Source organism: Montipora capricornis, chromosome 2 (genome assembly GCF_036669925.1).
Source record: "Montipora capricornis isolate CH-2021 chromosome 2, ASM3666992v2, whole genome shotgun sequence".
Lineage (NCBI taxonomy): Eukaryota > Metazoa > Cnidaria > Anthozoa > Scleractinia > Acroporidae > Montipora > Montipora capricornis.
In genome coordinates, this window is record NC_090884.1 from 29,192,995 (window position 1) to 29,211,372 (window position 18,378).

The window sequence follows — 18,378 nt, forward strand, 5'->3', positions numbered from 1 at the left end:
CGCCTCGATAAAATAAGTGTAATCTGGTCTTCATTTTGCAGCCTACAAGTTAGGACTTTTACTACCGAGATGCTTTTAGAATGAAATAAAGAATTAAAGTTGCGCGTTTGCCCATTTCTGGCGCCATTTCTTTTAAAAATGTAGTTTGTCGCTTTTAAATTTCGCGCTTCAGCGCTAATGACGTCCGGCAATTCTGCGCCATGGATCAAGCTCCTCCATCTGAGGTCCATAAAGAGCAGGCCTTGGAAGAAATTCAGCCAAAAGTGGAATGCCTTTCTTCTTACATTCAGCAGCTTGTCAATTCAGCCATTCAGCAGGTTAAAAGCATAGAGAGACTTGTCATGCTAATGCATGCCGTCAAAACAGGCTCGTTCGGTGTCGATGTGGTTCGTGCCGCCGCTGGATTTGCAAAGTTGCACTACGTGTAAAGTTCCCAGGGCGTCGCTAGCCACGTGTACATGTGGCTTCCAGATCCACAATACAAAGATGCTTCAAAGGAACATCACAAAGCCTTTGAAGATTTGTTTGGCCAAAACACCAGCGAGATTGACCCCCCATCTGCAAAGTCAAATGTTGACGACAAGTCGAAGCACCTTATGATAAAGGAGCGTGTTCGTGATGCAATTGAATGTGTCGCCTGCAAGAAATAGAGGTACCAAGCCCACAGCAGCACAGATGGAGCAGCTCAGTGATTTAACCGACGCGCTGCAATACAGCTGTGGGGCTCCATTAATTCCGGAAGATCATGAGTTAAGCGGCATCTTCGTTGTCAAGCAAGATGTTTCATGCGCTGACCCGGTCGATAAACTTTACTACTCATGCCGAAAATTTGAAGAAATTTGCTGTTGGTGTGGCGCTTTGGAGCCAGAGGCAAAAACGAAGAGACAAGAGCCATCTACAAGGTTGTGAACCCTGTGTGCCAGGAATGCACCGCTGCCGGCAAGAAACCAGTGGCATGCTACAAGAAGAGCCGGATGGCAGTGTTTTCCCATCACACGGACAGAGAGTCTCTCTCGTCGGAGAGTGTGTTCTCTGAAGTATGAAGTAAAAACTGCAAATCTGTAAAACAAAAAATTGCTTGTTTCAGATGAAAGTGACAATTGTTTGAAATAATGTGTGTTCATTGCCTTCATTGCCTTCTGCGTAACTTATGTATTTATTTTTTTTGAAAACGCGGAAATCTGGGTCGGTCGGACGACGCTAAACAGAGAAAAAAAGGGGATGGCCTTAAGCCTTCTGTTCCTAAAATTTGTAGAGTGGCCAACAACAAAATGAGATGTTTTTAGTTGTGGAATTTCTGTCTTTTTCGGTTCTTGAATAATGAAACAATTCATATGAAAATTTTGAATTTGATGTTCTAAATATTTCAAATTTTCATCTGTACACATAAAATAATTAATCCAGTGTACAAATATTAAACTAGCGAAACAATCGAAACAGCCGCAAATACATTTCAAAAATACAATAATTCAGAATGCGTTAACATGCTTTCATCATAAATTTGTCGCCTCGTATTTTTGTCTGTTGCCTTAAGCCTGGTTTTCACTATCGACGGAAGCACATTTCACCGTGAAAACGGTGTTGACGCAAGCATAATCATAAGGATCTTTTTATTTCCTTTTCCTTGTGCTTCCACTTATGCTTGGGTTCAATTGCGTCGTGTGAAAACAAAACACAGCTTAAGCAAGAGGACATTCGTTGCATCTGGCCAATTAAAGATCCTAAAGCACTTTTCTAGATTCCCTGCGTCTGAACATTTGAACAAAATAGCTTATGTCGACGCATAAGCTGCTAATGCTTGTGCTTGTGCTAGCGTCAAAGTGAAAAGTAGGCTTTAGTGTTTGTACGGTTTCCAACGTCGTTTCAACGCTTCAAATTTTCAGGAATTTCAAAGCATTCGCTGATCGTAAGTGCAGTTGCGTTTGGTCTCGTGTTCTCGTTAATTGGGCAGACCCTTTACTTTGCGTGACATAGTTAATTTGAGGTTGTAAAACGAAAAATAATGAAAAAAAAAAAAAAAAAGAATCCTCTGGTTTCATCCTTTGTATGTTCTTAGGGAATTTCCAAGGATTGTGAATAAAGAACAACTGAAATAGGAAACTCGAAGAGACAATCCGCCGGGACGTCGTGCCTCGGTGGTGTTATCACCATTTAGCCAAATAATCCGGATGGAATGATCGTTGCATAAAGGTAAGCGATTTTCCGAATTTAATGACCAACCGGATGAGAATGGCGCTTACCATTTACTACACAGCATTCCATCCCGCATATTTTACTCGATCTTGTGAGAAAGGGCCTGGAAACGGAAGGATTCTCGCAAATGGTAAGAGCATTTCGCGAATTCCGTTCCGAACGGAAAAAGAGGACTACCTCTGGAGGTTGTCCACAATTTCCGAAAAGATTTTCCGGAAAATTGCCTTTCCATTTGACTCCAAACCGAAATTTCCGGATTTTTTGGCTAAATGGTAAGCACACATGGAGTCTATCTGTTTCGAGCTCTACGGTGGTTTCGTTCGATGTTTCGATTGTTTTGATGGTTTCGTTCCGGAGTTTGGATACTTTCGGCGAATGTTATTCCTTGTTTTTGTATCAATACCCGTTTTACTTTCTTTGAGCTCTTAGACAAGACGTTGGCAATGGCTTTTGCACAGATCTTCGTTGCCTTGATTTTGGCTTTCGCGGTTGATGCTCTGGAATGGAAAAATTGTGGTAAGAGTATTTAACTGGGTTAAAAACTTTTAGGGAAGAAGATAAGAAATTTTCCGTTAAAAAAGAAAAAAAGAAAAAAGCATTATCACAAGGCCTTCCGGCCGGGTTTTTGGAATGCACTTACGAGTCAATCAGTAGCAGAAAAAAGCATAGATAATTCTGGCCTTTTTGTTGGTTGGTTTTTCGAAAATAACACGAAAAAAATCCATAGTTTGCTAATTTTTATAGCCTTCGGTCAGCATCCAGTCGGCTTTACCTTTTTTTCAAGAAAACATGCTATGTAGCAGATTGGTTTCGATTTGGTATCTATTGCAGGTTGTAGTAGACCCCTCTGGTATAAACACCGTCAGAAAGGGAATCCGACTTCCCCTTGCCTCGAAAAGGTCAGGCCCATTTGTTCTAGCGATGCATAGCTCCATCCGTCGGAAAAATCACTACTGATCCACTGAATAACTCAATCGGTTTTGCTATTGTTTAATCCACTGGATAGTGATTTATACCTGGCCCCAGTTATTAAGGGGGACCCTCCGCCAGGGATTTTTCCTCGTTTTCAGCAGGGAATTTGCATATGATGTCATCCATGGGACATTATGTAAGAAATTTGCTTTGCCTTCCAAAGGGAGTTGTACAAACAGAAACATGACCACAAAGTTCATCAGTTCCCTCGATAAATTCCTATCCATTGAGATGCAAAACAGATAACACTGAGATTGATACTTTATAAAAGGTTCTTGATGTACTAACTTTGAAGGTGGTCTCGGTAATAGGCACGTCCTGCATATTGAAATTATGCCTTTCCTGGCACATCGTCCTCCGTCAATCTCTACGGTTGGATCAAAGCGAGCTTCGACGCATGGCAGATGTCTCTTTTTTCCGTATAACGCTAAAAGAAAAAAAAGACCTCTGCTAACAGCGAAAAGTACGAGGTTAATATATTATTTATTTGACATATAATTTCGTTCGTTAACCTTTGGCGTCCAAACCGGCTGAAACCGGCCAGACTTAGTATTTTACTCTTTCTAACGCCAGACAATTTTACTCGTCAATGGGGAACCCCAGGGCATCAATGGATTATAGAATTCTTTATTCAATGATAAAATTTTACTGACCGGTAGTACATTTGTTGCCGGTTAAAGTCCGTCCTCAGGTTGAATTCTTTTTTACCTAAGTTAGTTGGTGATCCTCATTTTACTTATAGGTTGAATATGCAATCAATGAATCGAAGAAACTTCTTTCGGAGCCCAAAGTAAGCCTAGAGCCTCATTAGCACATAGACAAAAGAATACACTTTGGCCGCCATTTCAGTCCTTTTTGGGACGTTGAGTAACTGCTGTAAACTTGGTAGAGTGCACATTCCAACCTTGTAGGTAAAATGAGGATCACCAAGGGTAAAAACGAATTAAACTGCCGTCCAGTTGCCAGTCAGGGTTCCGTTCCTTACACAGTACCATTACAGCTTTGCTTGAGGCGACAAATAGCTGGTCTGTTAACATCGACAATGGCTTCCTGAATGGTGTCGTTTTCATTGACCTTAAAAGGCATTCGACACTATCGACCATGAAATCATTTTACGCAAGATGTCATACTTTGGGGCCGACCAGGAAACAAACTATCACTTGGTTTCAATCGTACCTAAGCAATAGGACCCAAAGATGTAATGTAAATGGAAGACCGTCAACTCCTCGCACTATTACTTGTGGGGTTCCGCAAGGCAGCAAGTTAGGTCCCTTGCAATTTGTAATATATTAAAAATCTTCCTAACTGCCTCCGGGATGCTTCCCCGAGAATGTTCGCTGACGATACCAACATAACCCTAACTGCCAAAACTTTAACAGAGCTTAACCTAGCATTAACTCCTGAACTCAGTAACTTTAACTGTTGGCTGGGAGCCAACAGGTTGAGTTTAAATGTGACTAAGACCGAGTTAATGATAATTGGATCTAAGCAGAGATTAAACACTCAGTGTGACGAGATTGATGTACGAATTGATGACGAAATGATCAAGAGAGTAGATCGCACTGAATCCCTCGGTCTTACCATTGATGATCGGCTTTCTTGGTCAAATCATGTAGACGAAATATGGCACTTTATCTCAGCTGATACTTCGCTTCAAATTTTTCAACGCTTTAATATTACCGCATTTTGATTATTGCAGTCCTGTGTGGGACTGCGGCCAGTCAAGTGATAAGCTGCAAAAATTACAAAATCGCGCAGCTAGGGTAATTACTAAATTACCCTCTGATACGAGCTCCAACCTCCTTCTTGATATTCTTAGGTGGGAGAAGCTGTCTCTTCGACGTAAAAAACAGAAAGCACTAATTATGTATAAAACAATTCACGATCTTGCCCCGGAATACCTTCCGAACCAACACCTTTTCAGTCAACGAGACGCTGAATATAACTTGAGTAACTTAGAAGGTAAACTTACTCTACCCAAGCCGAATACTAATTATTTGAAACGAAGTTTCTGTTATAGCGGGGCCTGTTTGTGGAACAATTTGCCCCAGTACTTAGAAATGCTGACTATTGGGCAGTTCAAACGCACAATCAAGCAAGTATCTGACCTTTCGGATTCCCACACGGCAATCATGTAAAACAGTTGTAAAGCGTTTTTTTTCCTTTTTTTAGCTTAACTGATGATTTTCCGTGTTTAAATAAAGTTTACTTACTTACTTACTAACCTGAGACCGGATTTGACCTACAACATATCCACCTTCGTACCAATAAACTTACATGAAAAGTAAGGAATTCCTACCATCTCACCATGCATCGGTACTGTTGCGCGTGCAACTAATTAGATGCAAGTTGGTTTATCATTTGCTTATTGAGATTTCCGCGGAAAGTACTCAGCATTTTTGACTCTTCCAATGTGAGGTCCCTTCCAATCTTTCATATGGAAAGAAATCTAATTGTGATTGTTCAAGGACTCGGAGGTTTAAATTCAGTTTACCCAGCGTGACTAAGGGGATACCGTTACGAGTTTCATTCTTGTACGAGTTCATCCCGGTTCTTACTTATCGCTCTGTATTTGTTTACATGATACCGGTGAAAAATCTCATACCGTTATGAGTTCATCCCGGTAGTTGTACCGGATCGAAATTCTCATAACGGTATGAAAAGTTATACCGGTATCATGTTAACCCTGCATTGACTCCCATTCCGGTACGAGTCGTCAAGTCGTGGTGGACTGGGACTATTGACGCATGCGTTGTATTTCTAAATATTCGTCAAGATGGCGTCCGGTAATTGATGGACTTGGGATGTGTCAATATTTGTGTCGTCCATGTAAACGCGGTATGAAATTGACAACTCGTACCAGAATGAAACTCGTACCGGTATCATGTAAACACCCCCTAAGGGTGCGTTCCTTTGGGATGATCCGAAAAAGGATCACTGATCCAAGATCACTTGGTTCATGGTGCATCAAAGGAACCGACAAATCTTTTCCCAGAGTGGATTCATCGGTTCCTTTGATGCACCGTGATCCAAGTGATCTTGGATCAGTGATCCTTTTTCGGATCATCCCGAAGGAACGCACCCTTAATAACTCAAACCGTGAGATCTCGACATGCTGCTTCTTCACTTAGTTCACCGCGAGGAAACCATTTTTTTTTTTAGCTCATTAAGCCCTCTGTTCCTAAAATATGTAAGAGTGGCCAACAATAAAATGAGATGTATTAAATTGTGGAATTTCCCTTTTTTCTGTCTTTTTCGGTTCTTGAATAATGAAACAATTCATATGAAAATTTGAGTGTGATGTTCTAAATATTTCAAATTTTCATCTGTATACATAAAATTATAATTAATCCACTGTACTGATGATTAAAGAGCTGTGTGCAAAAACAGTGTAATTGGAACACGATTATCAACGGTAAATCACAGACCGTTCTAGCCTGTGTACAGACCGCCCCTCCCCTCAAAAAAAATCGGAGAGGAACGGTCTGTGATTTACCGTTGATAATCGTGTTCCATACCACGTGATTTTTCCTGGAATGTGTGGAAATGATTTGATTGGTTATTACTCATCGATCATTACATCATTGACACAACGAGTTTTGATTGGCTTTTATTTTTATTTCTCCACATCAACACCGTGAGAACCACCGTGAGAGATTTTACGATGAGTTCGTTCGTGTGTACTTTGAGCACGGTACAAAATACGAATAAAAATCTTTGTGACTGTCAAAGAGGTTTTTCTTTTAAAAAACGAGCGGAATTGTTATCTATGGAGTGTAAAGTGGAAATCGATTCGACGTACATTTGTAGGAATTGTTGTCAGCGCAAAAGAAACGAAAGCGCTCTTCACGAGGTGAATATAGCACTATTCAAAAGATTGTCCACTCGAAAACGTCTCCCGCTATTCCTTACCAGTCAATGTAATCCCAGCGCCTTGCTCGGACCAGTCTAGCCATTCTCAAGCACAATCTACAAAGCGTGATGCCATGGAAGATTTGAGAATGTACACACCGAGGAAAATAACAGCTCATCGGCAACGATCTGTGCTGTTTTGAAGATCAGAGCCGTACCTGGTTGGAAGACTTGCAAATACATCCTCTCCTTTAAAGAGTGCTTCTATGCTATAAAGCCAAGGTATCTTAAAACTATCGGAGACGATCTTCGATGCACGTTTGAAATCTACCTCATTGACCACCATTTTGAGAATTTAGCTCCAAACGAAATATGAGCCACGCAAATTTTGGTCAGCGTAGATTACTAAATAATGTATGCAAAATTATTCCGGAACACGATTACTAACGGTAAATCACGGACCGTTCCTCTCCGATTTTTTTTTTGAGGGGAGGGGCGGTCTGTACACAGGCTAGTTTTTTAACTACTGCATGCTGTTTGCCAAAAATAAAGAATTCTTAAGCTGAAATTTGGTTCTTTCAGAAACGTCGATTTTAAACTGATTTGGGCACGTGGTTAGCAAGAGTGATATCTTACAAAGAGATGAACAGTGAGATGTATAGAAAAATCTTGCTTTGTGCGAACTGAATGCTTTTGAAGGAACTCCGTACGGGACGTTCAAACTCAAGTTTAATATATTAGCTTTAGGGTTGACATTGCTTTATAACAATACTTAGAGAGTTTCTCCCCTGTATTTGAACTATAACAAAAGAGTTAAAAGGTGTGATGACTTAAAACATATATTTTTATCGCGCTTTTCGTATGGAGATCACTAAATATAAACATGAAAGGTCAAATGCATTGTAATGTTTGAGCGGCGTTAAAGCGTTTGATTGTCAGTACCTCATATTGCAAGTCATTGAAAGGGTGGCAAACTGCTGCTAAGGTTTTATCAGCTTTACATTGTACTGTAGAACTCCGTTTTTAAAATATATTTCAGCTGGTATTTGCGTATGTTATTCCTTGTTTTTGTATCAATATCCGTTCAATGATGCTTTTTGGGAGCAAACTTTACATGTTATAAATGAAGCCCCTCAAAAATGAATCTGCCTTTCTTCTAAGTTGAGTTCTTAGACAAGACGTTGGCAATGACTTTCGCCCAGATCGTCGTTGTCTTGATTTTGGCTTTCGCGGTTGATGCTCTGGAATGGAAAAGTTGTGGTAAGAGTAATGGAATTGGGTTAACTTTTCCGGAAATCGAGGATAAAACACAACAACAACAACAACAGAAAAAAAACCCGAAACCTTCACACAAAAAAAGTGAACTTAAAACAAGCATCTCCGACCTTCTCCAGTACTTTCTTTAATTTGATATCTACGAAGATACGAAATTTTCCGTCAAAAGAAGAAGACTATTGACGAAAATATCACAGGGAAAGAGGAATTTAAATCAAACAACACTATTCGCGTAATGCATGCAGTATCACAAGGCCTTCCGTCCGGGTTTTTAAAATATACTTACGAGTCAATCCGTTGGAGAAAAAAACATAGGTAATTCTGGCCTTTTCGTAGGTTGGTTTTTCGAAAATAACAGTAGTTTGCTAATTTTTCGAAAATATCCGTAGTTTGCTAATTTTTATAGCTTTCAGTCAGCATCCAGTCGGCATTCCCTTTTTCCAAGAAAACATGCTATGTAGAGGTTTGGTTTCGATTTGGTATCTATTGCAAGGTTGGGCATAGTATATTGCAGTAGTAGACCCCTCTGGTATAAACACTGTCAAAGGGGCTTTGCTGCGTGCCTTCGGCTTTACACTTTTCTAACATATCCTAGAAGAATCCGACTTCCCCTTGCCTCGAAAAGGTCAGGCCCCAGTTGTTCTAACGGAAAAATCACTATCCCCTGGATAACTCAATCGGTTTTTCTAGTGTTTAATCCACTGAATAGCGATTTATCCGGTGGATAGCGCTACGCATCGTTTGAACAACTGGGGCCAGGTATTAAGGGGCATGCCTCGGCTCCGCTAGGGCTTTCTCCTCGTTTTCAGCAGTGAATTTGCATATGATTTCATCCACGGAACATTATGTAAGAAATTTGCTTTGCCTTCCAAAGGGAGTTGTACAAACAGAAACATGACCACAAAGTTCATCAGTTCCCTCGATAAATTCCTAACCATTAAGATGCAAAACAGATAGCACTGACGTGATACTTTATAAAAGGTTTTTGATGTACTAACTTTGAGGGTGGTCTCGGAGCCTCCCTTACCCCAGCCTACTATAGACTTGAAAGATCTCTATGTAGGCACGTCCATCATATTAAATCACTACTTATTGTGTCCGCCGTCTTTTTGCATCATTAAAGTTTATTTTGGATGCCTGTTAAATGTTCTCTGAAAAACCGGCCATTGCTAAGTCCGTCCTGAAGGAAAATGAAAATTTCAAATAATCCGTTGGCGAGATCTGCAACTTTAGTAGCGCTATGGCGAAGCTCTACAGAGTCAGATGCTGAGGTAACATTTCTTTTTGCTTTGTTTTCCCTATGAAACAGACAGGAGGGCTCCTGTGCAGATCCAAGAGATTAACCTTTCTCCAGAACCCGTGATTCTCAAGAAGGGATCGAGGATTACATTAAGCGGAAAGTTCAGAGTTTATGGTGATGTCGGAGAAAAATACCAGATTAACCTTACAATCAAGAAATCGGCGTTTTGGGGATGGTTGCGTGTGCCTTGCTTTGGTAAATGGTAAGAGAGGGGGAGATATGTCGGTACAATCCGCTTAACAAAATTAAAAGTAGTTTTGAACTGGAGACGTGATCCTCGCACGTACTTGGACAATTTAGGCAATTGTTTCTTATAGACACCTGAAACGAGAAACCGTCGAAGCCGCGGGATCCCGTTCCAAGACATGACGGTGAAGCCGCCTGAATTTTTTTTATGTGGGTATAATAAGAGACTCCATGCATTTAAGGGCGAGGTTAGGGAGTTTAAGCAAAGACGACGGCTACGGCCAACCCCGTTCCCAGGGCCGGTGGGCGGGAAGATGAGAGACCCTGGGAACGAGGTTAGGCTACGGCTACGGGACGCCACGAAGCAAGGATATTATTGGTTAAAAAAGGAAAAATACTCTTGCTGCACCTACAACACGCATGAACTCAAATAGTTGTGAGAACTGTAGTTAGTACACAGAATAAATGCCCTCGAAAAGAGTAGGAAACTAACAAACTCAACTTAATGGTAGCCCCGAACACGAACCACTCCTAGTGAAAGGTGAGAGCTTTGTAGCTATGCCGTTGACCTCTCTCGCCTCAGGCAAAAACTGTTGAAGTAAAGATAAGCTGCCGTTGCAAATGAAGTTGACCATAAAAAGATCCAAAAGAAATGTGACCCGCAAAAACCTGCAACAAAGAGGAACAGTTGGTAAAGCAGTCAATTCCTTTTAAAGGGCCTGTGGCACTCTATTGCGCATGTGCGGCTGTTTGATTTTTGAACCGACGGTTCTTTTTTCAAAGCCAGTATCAATGACAGAAATCCTGTTTAATCGACACAGTGAGACGTGCCCATGTTGTAATAACATTTCTAAACTTCAGTCTGGTAATATACGAAGGACTTTGATGCCATATTGTGTTAGTTTTTGGGATCCGTAGATATAATTCATGTCCACGAAAGCCGGATCAGGCGAAGGGGCTCGGGTCGAAAGGTTCTTACACCTCGTAGTCGCCTTGCATCCAAACAAACAAGAAAACAAGTAATAGCAGATGGGAGAAGGCACATCGAAAGCTTTGTATAGCGAAAGATGTCCATGAAAGCTGGAAGAAAATAAAGTGTATGTGCGTGGATTCCACTGACACGGCCTTCACAGGTGAGACGAAGAATGGGGCTATAGTATTTTTTCACTGATTATTGGTTTCCCTTTAGCACTATGATCCTTTGTCGTCAGCTTAGTGTGCGTTTTATTTTGCTATTCGAGTTTTTTATCCGTCAGTTCAGTTGCCATATCATGGAATTATGGCTTTCAGTGTAGGGACGCACAAGGAGCAAATTATTGGCTTCAGCTTTGAAACGTGGCAGGAAGCGTCTCGATTTAGCTGTTGAAGCCCACGGTAGATGAGAATTTTTGTTTGGTAAAAAAGAAGGGCTGAACTTTTTTTTTGTTCTATTTTTTTTCTGATTAGAATAGGGTCAAGCATGATAGATCGATCTGCTCAGTTTATTGTTCATTTCGCATCATTTGAAAGCCAATTTACCGGTACATTCATTTGCCATTCATTGAGCTATCTTTCTGCACAGAGTACAGGTAACATTTTTGATCAAGTATTTTGAAATACACTATGCAACTAATACTCTATCAAGCAGTTGATATATTTTACAAATAATAATAATAATCATAATAATAATAATAGCAATAATAATAAAATAATAATAATAATGAAATAATAATAAATAAACAGTAAGTTGTGTTCATTTTAGTCAAACAGAAACCACCTGGTAAAACTATTTGTGTTAACACGGATCACTTTTGGCATACTGCTCCTTTGGAATGTGCAAACAGTATGTCTCTGATGTACACATGCCAATGAGAATTCCCTACACGCAAGTTTTATACATCGTTATCCACATTGATGAGCACAGCAGTATAATGATAGTTATTATACTGTAAATGAAGAGATATGTTGTCATGAAGTATGGGTATGTTCATTGTTGAAAACTTCAAAGGACACTGCAGGTTGGCAGTAGTAGTTCAGTAACTCATGGGTTGTTGTTTAGTCAATGTTTGCTATTGGTACCAACTGGCAGAACTGTTTGGCTTACAAAAGGAATTATTGCATAGAGGGTCACCTCAAATGAACAATCACAGACCCTGGGCAGCCAATCACTGTCCTGGCCTAGGTTCATCTGCTGAATGTAACACTAATGGAATATTGCATTAAAGTAGTGATTACTGTTGATAGTAATTATTAATAATTTTCCTGTCTTTTCATATTTACTGGCCCATAACCTTTTTTCTAGGGAACAAGTTTACAGAGCAAGGAAAAAGTTGACTACCCTTGATTGGAATTACTGGTATCATAATGGCTTTTCATTTTTCACCACTGAGGATCATGCTGACACCATCATTGCAAGAAAATGCAACCAGAGAACAAAATCTTGGGACGTGAGGATATTAAAGGTTTCCAAAGATTGTGGATATATTTGGATGCTGATGGACAAAACTTTAAAGTCTGCATTGATGACGACGACTATTTAATCACTCGTGAAGTCTGTCTGGAACCTGATGATCCCAGAATCATTTCTCCAACAATTGTTGAAAGTGAACCTCTTCCAGCTCATGAGCTCCTGGCAAGATGCAGAAACAGATTTTCACAAATAAGCAGCTCATAGAGATTTAAATGCAAAACTTTCAGCTACTGTAAAACCAGGAAAAACATAAATGCCCTCACAATAATGTGTTGCAGTGATGAAATTACTAATAGTCGGGTGTCAATGGAATGGCTCAAGTCAAGCTAATAAGCCTTGCCTTTTTGCGTCAGTTTGGGTAGTAACTTGAAGTAATAATTATATTAACTGTTTTTCTCTCCAAGTTTTGTGGAGTCATTGTGACATGTAGCACTAAGCCAGCATTGAAACCAGGACAAGATATACAGTGTATGACTTGACAGTTTTTAACCCAAGATAAGGGCTGACCATACATTACACATTGTAGCTTTGAAATTGTTGTTGGAGTTTTGTCTCATGGTAATATATTGTATAACTTTAGAATTTAGTCTCCTGGTGTGATTTCTTATGTGTATTTTAGTGCATATCTTTTGAAAACTGAAATAATTTTAACTACAGTAAAACAAAAACAGTGTAAATACAAAAAATGGAAATTCTAATACAGTGCTATGATATTGGGAAATTGACAGTTATTGTAAAAAGTGGTGTTGAGAGTTACATGTGAATACAGATGACAGACAAGCAAAATCAAATTTAGTTATTGTTCATATACATGTCTGCATCAAATTATTTGGAGATGTGAAAGCATTAATTATTATTCTAAGACAATTTCCATTCTTGCAAAAGTTTTAAGTCAGTCTAAACCAGAAGAAATGGTGTCACAAATAAATGTAATCTAAATTGCCTTTAAAAATAGTTTTTATCCTAAACCAAAGTTTCACAACAAGGCAACTAAAACAAGTCAGTTATTGGGGGTGATGGTATGCTGAAAATAATTATTAAAAGAGGGGATCCTGAGATTTCCTGATATTTTTATTTGGGAGTGGAGGTTACCTTTAATGAAAAACCACACACTCTCACTGTGGTTTTGTGCCTGCTATTACTTCCCAACATTTAGACAGTTCAGAAATCCATCTAAACACCTGTTGCTTAGGGGGTAGTGTCTTCTAGTACAAAGTACATGCACACAGCAGAGGGAACAACTTTCCTCTTCCTTCTTCCAAGGGCAGTCACCTTGTGTATCTAGTATGTATAAATATTGTTTTCAAACAGAGTTTTCAAAAGTGCCTTGTTTGTGAAATACAGTTGCATCCCCACATCCTTTGTTTTTGATGTGCTGGCTCATACACCTGTAGTACGGCAGTTACTTATTTGCCCAATTCAGGAACTGGCTTTTGGTCAATAGACCAGTTTCATAAATGGCGACCACCTTTACAGTTTTTTGTATTTATGTTAATTACACCTACTTCCTTCATTTTTAATATTCTTTTAAAAGTTGCTTGTCATAGCAAGACTAGAAAGGCTTGTTAGCTAAAACAGAAGAACATTTTATTTGGCAGGCATGAAATAGATCTATACAAATGTAGGTTGTCCACTTGACTATGGTACGTCTGCAGGTCGGGTGCTGGCATCTTCATGGTCAGAGGCATTTCATCTTGTTCCATAAGAAGGCAATCAGTATAATCCATGCTTCCCACTCCCTTCTGTAGTGACTTTATGGCCAGTTTCCATGCCATATTTATCAACTCCTAGGGAAAGAGACTATTTATTAATGTGGTACATTGCAATTCCGTGAAAGAAGTCCTGTCCTCAAAGATTATTGATTTTATGAAGTGATGATGTACATACATGGAAGTCCCCACAAAGACTTCCATAAATTTTTGACTAGTCACAACTGGCTAGGAAGGTTTTTTTTTTTTTTGGAGAAATCGTGAAACGTGATATGCTCATCAGCTGAACGGTGAAATTGACATTATACAGGTGATTTGGCAGAACAAGTTACTGGAAGTAAAGCAACCAAAATATATTTGAATGAATGGTGATTTTCTAATATGGCGTGTATTCATCACTGATTGTACATTCTGAATGTTTGATTTCTTCTGATTTTTTTCTTCCTCGCTCATCAAATGTTCTTGATTTTCCTGGGGCACATTTGCGACAGCTGTTTTTTTACTAGCACTTTCTAATTGAGAAAATCGCAGTGAACTCGAATACAACCGGTTAACAGGCCTTGATAAACAACTCAGCTTGTCTGTTCGGCCTGCCGGAAACCGCAATCGCTGTGAAAAAAGAGTGATAAACATATATTATCGCCCACCTTGTTTCTGCATGGTTTCGTAGCTGTTCCACATATGCAAGTCTCTGTGTAAGATAGATATTTTTCCTACAGTTTTCCACGGTCATCCCTGACGTTCAACTGCAGAACACTCGAGGCTACAGTATGACATGTGAAGAACTCCATTGAAAAAAAGGCCTGGAAATTTCACAAATGGTTCACATTTTTGCCCGAAACAATTTCATCGAGTTTCCTTACGTTTTTCTCCTAAGGGCTCGAAGGGCTCTGCGGAAACACTGCGTGTGCTTCGCCATTTTATTTCCACGATACATCCAACGATAAATATCTCATCTCGCGAGTGTCGTGTGAAGATTTCTATTGGTTGAAAATTGTGTGGTTGTCAATCAAGCTCACACATGCGCTTTATCGTGACACAGTCCCTTTAACACTTCCTGCTGGTTTTCGCAAATGACGTTGGTGAACAGCTTCATCTCTTTAAGGCACTTGTGCTTGCGTCAGTCTAGTCAAAACCAGCCAAAAGCATTTACACCAGGCCACCAGCCGGCTCTGTGTATAAATGCTTCACAGCAATGTTATGGCTAAAAATCTCGTTGATTTGACTTTGTTTTTAGTACTCGTAATGTCGACTGCAGCCAGTTGATAAACTTACTAGAAGGCGAGAAATGTCCTCTGTCACCCAAGCAGTACGTCGTAAATGAGCGCACTGTAGTTTTACCAGATCTCAAGCTTCCTTCCTTCATCACCAAAGTAAGAAATAAATGTTTATTTACCACTTTATGTAATCATATATTAGCTATAAGCCAGACGAATTAGAAAGTGGCACGTTTTCACCGGAGCAGCGACTATGATGTTTAATTTAACTGAGTTAATAAGTTGGTATATGAAATTTGTTTATGGACAAGGCGCCATTATCGTTTACGTCACATGGGAAGCCCTACTTGGGGAAGCGACTGATTCCCCCCACCCTCGGAATAAAACGTTTCTTTGGTGTAAGCGATAAACCCAATGGGTACACCATGTGGTCTATCAAGATCCCAAAACGTCCGAATCATACCAAACTCGTTCCTGAGACGAGGCGGGAGAGGCCAAGGGAGAGGTCCTGGGAACGAGGTCATATGCATGAAACAGTGATTGTGCAAACAAGTAAAGAAATTCCAACATTCCGCTTTGGTAACTTATTAAAGAGTTCGGTGAAGAAACGACGACGACTATGACAACGGTTATAATACGAAAAATGATCATGGTGCACTTGCGGCGTAAATTTTTTTTACATTCTTTTCGCAAAACAACAACCTGAAATGACCACGTGAGCATACAACAATGAATTGTTCAGTCTCTATCTTTACTTTGAAATCGTTCTAAGATACTTCGCCCATACTGAGCAAGATTAAATAATCGGGAAATACTTGTGAAAGAGGAAACTATGTTTAACGTTTTTGTTGCCGTAGCCGTCGTCGTATCTTGAATTCCCTATTACCGTGCTAACACAGACCAGAAACACGACAGAACCAAGGGAAACCCAACCCTAGCTATCTCCACAGGGGTATTTTTGGGCGAATGCAGGAGGTCATTACCCGGAGGCCACAAATCTCGTATCTCTCCTTGGGGAAATCGTTTTCCCAAACCGTCTATATTTAAAACAGATTTGCCGCCCAATTCAGCTCTCCTTTCAGCCAATCGACCAACAGTAGAGAGATCGTTTTCGTGAAACGGCAGGCTTTTGCAGTTTGCAGTTTGCTGTTAAGGCGATGCTAAATCTCTCTAATGTCTCCGTTTGGGTCGAATGTGTGCAAATTAAACTAGATCGACTGTTCTTTCTTTGTAAAAGCCGTCAACTAACCAAGAAACCTAAAGGCAATAAATATGTAAATAACAGAATCACCACTGTTAAAACAGATTGGCGTATTTTTGTAAAAGAAAAATTGATTGTTGCCTTAATTTCTTTTTAAAATTTTCTGCGTGTCCACAATATTTCCTGTTTTCGTTGGGGGATACGTATTCTTTTGTGACAAGAAGCAGCAGAGCTGACAACCATAACGGGTTTCAAAAGAAAAAAATAATATAGTTCTTCATCCTCCAAGGAAAGACCAGGGGCGGATCTAGCATTTTTCGAAAGTGGGGGCCAAACAAGAATACTAATCAGCGTGCGTTAGCGCGCCTCGGTAGCGGCTTAGGCGCTACATTCTAGGGGGGTCTGGGGGCATGCCCCCCCAGAAAATTTTGAAAATTTGGGAACTCTTACATGCAATCTGGTGCAATCTGGAAAGTAAAATATCAGGATTCCATATTGAATAAAATTATAAGTTGTGGTTATAATGATGCATGGTTTGTGACTCTTCGCTCCAAAGTCACAACAGCCTTGGAAGAAACGAATGAAGTGTCTGTATACCACAAGTGCGCGGGATGGTGATCTTTACGTATGCTTTCTTAGCCATTTTCTGAATCTTTTCATGCACTGAATGCGCAAACACTGCTTTTGCATCCTTGCGTATATCTGCCAGCTGATCTTTCACCACGTTAATATGCCTGTATGCCTCAATAACATCCAATGTCGAACCCTGGTTTAACGAACGGCTAAGTCCTACCCTGAATCCAAAAAGATGCTTGGCAGTGTAAAAGCCAGCAATGAACACAGGGTTCTTGATTTGATGGAACAGGTCATAAGCACGAACGTGTCACAATGTTATTCTCATTGTACCTAACCAAAATATATATAATTATATATATAGACATTACGATTTTACGTTGTTACAGTCTCTGTAAAATAGGTTGACTGTAGACAAGTAATTCTCATCCAGTCTTCTTCGTCATTTCAAAAGGATAACATTAACACCGATAACGTTGAAAGCTTTTTCGCACAACTTTGGTCATACTATTAGCAAAAAATCATGCTTTAGCTAAAAAAATCAAAAGCTCCAACAGACTGCTTACAAAATTATAAAATTATTGTATATTTTGACAAAAAACAAATTTCCGACGAACTGAAAGGGGGGGCCGCGGCCCCCGCGGCCCCCCCCTAAATCCGCCCTTGAAGACATATACCTCTTACTAAATGAGTTCGAGGTTCGTTCCGTTCCGATAAAACGAGGTTACAAAAGATATTCAGTATTATAGAGCGGTTTTCAATTGAGTGTCATAAAACGAATACCAAATCATTACTTCGATCAATCACGACAGGTGCAAACAGCGCTTCGAAACAATCCAAAGTCGTAGCAATTCCGTGTAACTTGCTCAAAGCGCGGGAAAAATCGAGCGCGCAAGTTGCGATTGGTTTGGGTTTTCTTTTTTTTATTGGTTGATAAAGTCATGCGATATTTTTAAACCAATCATTAAGCGTAGCAATTGCAATCGCATAATTACTTTGGACAGTCATTTGAAAAGGGCTCTATACCTCTGACAGGGTTCACACTGAAAATAAGGAATGAAATAATGGCTTTTCCATGAATTTTCATGCTCGACCTTATTCCATTTTCCATGAAGAAATATGCGCAACGTGAGTGTGCAACTTTCGTTTTTTGACACACTTTAGCTCAATTACAACAAGGATATATTCAAGATTTTTATTCAGCAAAAAGGCGTAGACCGGGAAAGAAAATAAAATTTCATAACTTTTTCATGACCTTGGCCATTTTATCCAAATTCCATGACTTTTCCACGCCTGGAAAGTGCATTTTCAAATTCCATGACTTTTCGTGACTTTTCATGACCGTGTGAACCATGCATGTCTGACTGAGGTAATCAGGCGCGCGGGAAAGGAAACTAGTTGAAGTCAAATGGCACACTCAACTACCACAAATGATTAGCAGGAGTGGAAAT

The 18,378-nt window shown here is 39.9% G+C and overlaps 1 protein-coding gene and 1 long non-coding RNA gene across 4 annotated transcripts in view; one reads left to right on the forward strand and one right to left on the reverse strand.

Moving 5' to 3' along the window:
• Positions 1-2,059: 2,059 nt before the first annotated feature.
• LOC138039265 (ganglioside GM2 activator-like) overlaps positions 2,060-18,378 on the forward strand; it is a 16,690-nt gene continuing 371 nt past the window's right edge. Inside the window, exons 1-4 of one of the 3 annotated variants that reach the window (XM_068885476.1) lie at positions 2,060-2,190; positions 2,616-2,709; positions 9,602-9,794; positions 15,174-15,309. In XM_068885476.1, the coding sequence (XP_068741577.1) occupies positions 2,637-2,709; positions 9,602-9,794; positions 15,174-15,309 (402 nt within the window). In that variant the 5' untranslated portion in view covers positions 2,060-2,190; positions 2,616-2,636. Of the gene's footprint in view, positions 2,191-2,262; positions 2,466-2,615; positions 2,710-9,601; positions 9,795-15,173; positions 15,310-18,378 lie in introns of those variants that run through there. The other 2 variants (XM_068885477.1, XM_068885475.1) reach the window with 2 other exon arrangements.
• Positions 13,790-14,678, reverse strand: LOC138039267 (uncharacterized). The gene is made up of 2 exons (XR_011130392.1): positions 14,584-14,678; positions 13,790-14,014 (listed from the first exon to the last, which is right to left on the reverse strand). It is a non-coding gene; the product is annotated as an uncharacterized lncRNA (long non-coding RNA).